A 5,068-nucleotide genomic window follows, 5' to 3' on the forward strand; every position below is an offset into this window, starting at 1 on the left:
TGGAGACTCTGCACCCATGCCGGATGCCCGTGGAGCCCTGGCTGGCCTACAGACGACACCGAGGGCACAAATGTGGCGTGTTCTTGCTGTGAGGGGCAAGCTGGGATGGGCGGATGGGAAGCCTGGACACGCAGAGGAGGCGAGACACAAAAGGCCCCAAATCACCCCTGCCTGGGGCCTCAGGGTGACCACCAAGCGCTGAGGAGTGGCAGCCCATGGGGTCCCGTCTGCCCAGCCGCTGGGGGCAAGCAGGGCAGTGGTAGAGACGTGCACAGGGCACTGTGCACATGAGAGGAGGGAGAACGATGAGCACTTGCATTAGGAAGCGCCCACTGCGCAGCCTTGGCGGCTGCTTGCTCTGCCAGGTCGGCGGTTCTCCTGCGTACAGGTCCGGAACTGAGGCCCTGAGAAGGGGGGTCGCTGGCCCAGGTCACAGTCAGCGTGTGCCAGAGCCTGCTGTCCACCAGGGCTGCCCTGCCCCCAGGGTGCCCTTGGCTCCTAGAGCTCAGGCAAACCTTCGCGCTGGGGAGCCGGTCCCGGGCATGAGGCAGATGGGGATGGGTGCAGGCAGTTGCTGGCTCCTATCTTCTTGGAGGTGAAGCACTGGGTGGGGCCGTTGCCCTGGAGGGTGTCTCACGACCTATGGACAGGCAGCACCCCTGGACAGGTAGGCAGGGAGAAGAGGGTGCTTGGAGTCCATCAGCTGCACACAGGCTGCCCTGAGGACAGGAGGAGAGGCTGAAGGAGGAACATCAGACGGTTGATGGCCACCACACTCCCTGTGGAGAAGTGGATTCTCTTGGGAATAGTGAGGCTTAGGTAAATAGTCCCCCCTGGGTGGGATCCTTAACCGGGGGCATCTGGGAAGGACTCAGGACCCAGGAAGGACAGTTACAGGAGAAGGCTGGGAAGGGCACATGTGCATATCTGAAGGAAGGGGTGTGCTTGTGTGTGTGTGTGTGTGTGTGTGTGTGTGTACGCACACGTGTGCATGTCTTGCGGTTGTATGTGGGTGCATGCGTGCATGCCTGTGTGTGAGTGTGCATGTGTATATGTATGCTGGCTTGCATTCATGTGTGTGTGTGCATTTGTAGTCATGTGTATTGTATGGGCTTTGGTGTCTTTGTGTTCACGTTTGTAAGCATGTTATGTGTGTTTATGAGCTCGTGATTTGTGCATATTTATGTGTTTGCACACGCATGTATTCAGTGTCTGCATGCACACGTGTGCGTTAATATGCACACACATATTGCGAATACCAGTGTCAGTGTCAATCCCTACAAGCAGATAACCATAGAAAAATCAAGGTGCTTTTGCATGAATGTGGCTGAGAGGGTAACTTCCTGCCCAACAGTTCCTGGAGGACATCCATCAGCCCCCTTGTGCTCTGGGCTCTGTCTTGAGGGTATTCTGAGACATACAGTTTGGTTTCTGCCCTACAGAAGATGGAGACACTTCAGAAACAGGCAGAAGCTATGGGCACAGAGGCAGCATGCTCAGGAAGGGGAAGGGTGGGGAGATGAGAGGTCAGCCAGGGCCGGTGTCCTCTGGGGCATGGTGTCTGTGACAGGCGCAATGTGTGACAGGAGGGGCAACCTCCTCCCCTGGAGAAAAGATCTCCCCACCCAGGGAGGGCCGCGTGGGTGACCTGTGTGCCAGGACCGGGGCATGCAAGTTCACTGGAATGAACTCCATGAACCCCTGCAGCATGTTCATGCAGAAGCCACTGTCTCATCCCCATTTTATTCTTGAGTGGCCTGCGGCTCAGCACCTGGAGGCTGCTCAGAGAGGAAATACTGCAGGGAGAACAGCAGTGCAGGCAGCCTGGCTCAAGGGCCCCAGTCAGCGGCCTGCCCTGTCCCTTCCCTTTGGGAACAAGGAAGGTGGGACAGGGGGTTGGGGCTGGGTGTTTGCTCGGGGTTACCCTGCAACTCTGCTCTCTGCTCTGTAGGAATGGGCCTGAATGGCGCTTCAACCGACTGCAGGTGAACCCATATATGCTGTCGCCAAAGGCCGTCCAGAAGTATATTCCCATGGTGGATACGGTGGCAAGGGATTTCTCCCAGTCCCTGAAGGAGAAGGTGCTACAGAATGCCCGGGGCAGCCTGACCCTGGACATCCAGTCCAGCATCTTCTACTACACCATAGAAGGTGTGGGGTCGGGTGGAAGGCCCCATCTCAGCGACTTTGGAGTAGACCAGGAATGTGGCAGGGGTGCTGGTGGGAGGCAGCTGAGAGTCATGGGGCTGCCTTCAGCTCAGCAGTGCCTTCCTCCCTGCAGCCAGCAACTCAGCACTTTTTGGAGAGCGGCTGGGCCTCCTTGGCAATAACCCCAGCTATGCGAGCCTGAAGTTCATCCGTGCCCTGGAGGCCATGTTGAAATCCACTGTACAGCTCATATACATGCCCAGGAGCCTGTCCCGCTGGACCAGCACCAAGACGTGGGAGGAGCACTTTGAGGCCTGGGACTACATCTACCAGTGTGGTGAGGGCCAAGGACCCGGCAGTGCTATATGGCAGGGACACTGGTGGTGAAGTTGTCCATTCTCCACAGCCTAAGGGAGAGCAGAGGCCACATAAAAGAGCTATGGCTTCCTCCATGTCTTGTCAAAGAGAGTTGGGGCTGAGGCAGGGGCTGGGCTGGACTGATCCGGATGTCATGGGGTGGAGGCAGGGAAACTTGGGGGTGTTGGGGTCAGGGTGCGTAGGAAGAGGGCAAAGAAGAGGTGCTTCTCAGCTCCACGGCTAGAGCGCTGATTCTTCTTCTTCCTACAGCCAACAATTGCATATGGAAAATCTATTCGGAGCTGGTAGTTGGCTGCCCTCCTCAACAGTATAGCGGTGCCCTGGCAGAGTTGCTGTTGCATGGAGACTTGTCACTGGATGCTATCATGGCCAATGCCATCGACCTCCTTGCAGGGAGTGTGGACACGGTCAGGGCGGCAACCATCCCCACCCCAGAGAGTGTGACGCCCATGCTACCTCCCAGCCAGTGGCCTCCAATGCCACCTGTCAGCCACGGGCCCCATTGCCAGGCTCTGCCTCCCACATTCCTCAGCTCACCCTCAGCCCATGCCTCAGCTTAGGAAGTGATGACAAGATTTGCATGTGGGCCTTGGTTGGGATGGGGTCCCCTTTCTCTGGACGACTCAGGGAAAGAAGTCCAGGTGGGCATTAGGATCACACCCCTGACCGTCCTCAAAGGGGCGCCCTGAAGCAGGAGGTCCTGCTGGTGCCAATGTCTGAGCCTCGTACCTGTGCTTCCTGCAGACCTCCTTCCCCTTGCTGATGACACTCTTTGAGCTGGCTCGCAACCCCGACGTGCAGCAGGCCCTACGCCAGGAGAGCCTGGCAGCCCAGGCCAGCATCACTGACAATCCCCAGAGGGCATTGGTGGAGCTGCCCCTGCTGCGGGCCGCTCTCAAGGAGACCCTGAGGTAGGTGCTGGCTGACCCCTCCCCAGCTGCCCAGTCCCTGCCCAGCTGCTCGGCCCCTTGCTGGAGAGCAGTGCCCATCGAGGGTGGCAGCCAGAAAATGGGGCTGATAAGCAGCCTTGCCTTGGGAGCCATTCCCGCTGCACCTCCTTTCCTCCCTCAAAGGAGCGGGCCCCTTCCTTCACTGGAATCCCTTTCACCATCCTGGGGGCCAACTTTGGGCGCGTCCTCCTTGGCTTGGGGCCGCTCTGGTTGGGGGCAGGTTTGGCTGAGCTCAGCAGATGCAAGGAAGCACCTCCTCATGGTCTGGGCTTCCCATGGGTGCAGGACCTCTGGGGTTCCTGGTAGGCAGGCTGCAGAGGGCACGGGAGGGGCCCTGTCAATGCTGAGACCACTACTGATGCCCCCACCCTAGGCTCTACCCGGTGGGCCTCATCTTGGATCGACTCCTGCCCTCAGACATGGTGCTGCAGAACTACCACATTCCAGCTGGGGTGAGTGCTTCCCCCCCGCCCTTCCGTTGGGGCCCCCAGCCACATTCCCTCACGGTGCAGCTGACCTCTCCCTCCACACTGTCCTGTCCATAGACACTGGTCCAGGTGTTCCTCCATTCGCTGGGTCGCCACTCCGCCTCCTTCCCGAGGCCAGAGCGCTATGAGCCCCAGCGCTGGCTAGAGGTCAATGGTTCCAGCACAAACTTCCGCCACCTGGCCTTTGGCTTTGGCGTGCGCCAGTGCCTGGGGCGGCGCCTGGCAGAGGTGGAGATGCTGCTCCTGCTGCACCACGTGAGTGGCCCTGTGGGGGAGGTGGGAGCAGAGTGGGGCGGGGCCTGATGGTGTCCCGCGTGGCTGGAGCAGAATGGAGAGGGCTCTGGGAGGGGCGGGGTGGAGGGCGGGGCCTTGAGTGCTGGGGAGGGGCCTGTGCAGGTTAAGGCAGGCCTGGGCTGGGCTGAGTGGGGCAGTTCAGGGCTAACTGGATGGCACTGGTTGGGACCACAGGCTGCTCTTCCCCTGCAACATGTGCCTCACCTAGGGGAGGGCTGGAGGCTGGGCCGGGTCCTTGGGTAGCTGACTAGACCAGATGGAAACGCAGCTTCTGTCCTAGGTGCTGAAAAGCTTCCTGGTGGAGACACTAAACCAAGAGGATGTAAGGATGATGTACTGCTTCGTATTGAGGCCCACCACCTTCCCCGCACTTACTTTCAGGGCCATCAGCTAGTCATGCCTCCGCACCGAGGGTCCCAGCCTCGCCACCAGTGCCCCTCTGCCATGGCCTCAGGCCACCCCTCTTCTCTCCGTGTGCACTATGTCACACCTCTATCCAGCTGGCCCTTACTCACATGGAACACCCGAGGCCCTCCAGGGCCAGGGCTTGCCAGGCTATACAGCAAGGTCAGAGCAGAGCTGGGGATTCTCTTGCTGGCAGAACCTGGCCTTGTTCCCTACCCCATCTAGCTACTTCTCCAGTAGGCAGTATCCCTTGAGTGCTTTGCCCACATCCCCCCCAGGACTAGCTCTAGGCTCCTCACATGACCATCCAAGGGCCCTCAGATTCAGTGTCTGAACTCCTGTCTGGTGTCACATACTCCCGGTACGCCTGTCCCTGCCTCTTGCAGGAGCCGTTCATGTGTTCCC

General features: G+C 59.4%; 1 protein-coding gene across 1 annotated transcript in view; it reads left to right on the forward strand.

Annotated features, from left to right (window-relative positions):
• LOC105813360 (cytochrome P450 11B2, mitochondrial-like) overlaps positions 1-4,652 on the forward strand; it is a 5,238-nt gene extending 586 nt beyond the window's left edge. The window contains 8 exon segments of the mRNA XM_012648007.1: positions 1-88; positions 1,952-2,151; positions 2,282-2,485; positions 2,776-2,933; positions 3,271-3,437; positions 3,850-3,928; positions 4,022-4,219; positions 4,539-4,652. Coding sequence (XP_012503461.1) covers positions 1-88; positions 1,952-2,151; positions 2,282-2,485; positions 2,776-2,933; positions 3,271-3,437; positions 3,850-3,928; positions 4,022-4,219; positions 4,539-4,652 — 1,208 coding nt within the window.
• The last annotated feature ends 416 nt before the right edge of the window (positions 4,653-5,068 follow it).

The sequence above is a fragment of the Propithecus coquereli genome, unplaced genomic scaffold (assembly GCF_000956105.1).
Source record: "Propithecus coquereli isolate 6110/MARCELLA unplaced genomic scaffold, Pcoq_1.0 Scaffold28, whole genome shotgun sequence".
Classification (NCBI taxonomy): domain Eukaryota; kingdom Metazoa; phylum Chordata; class Mammalia; order Primates; family Indriidae; genus Propithecus; species Propithecus coquereli.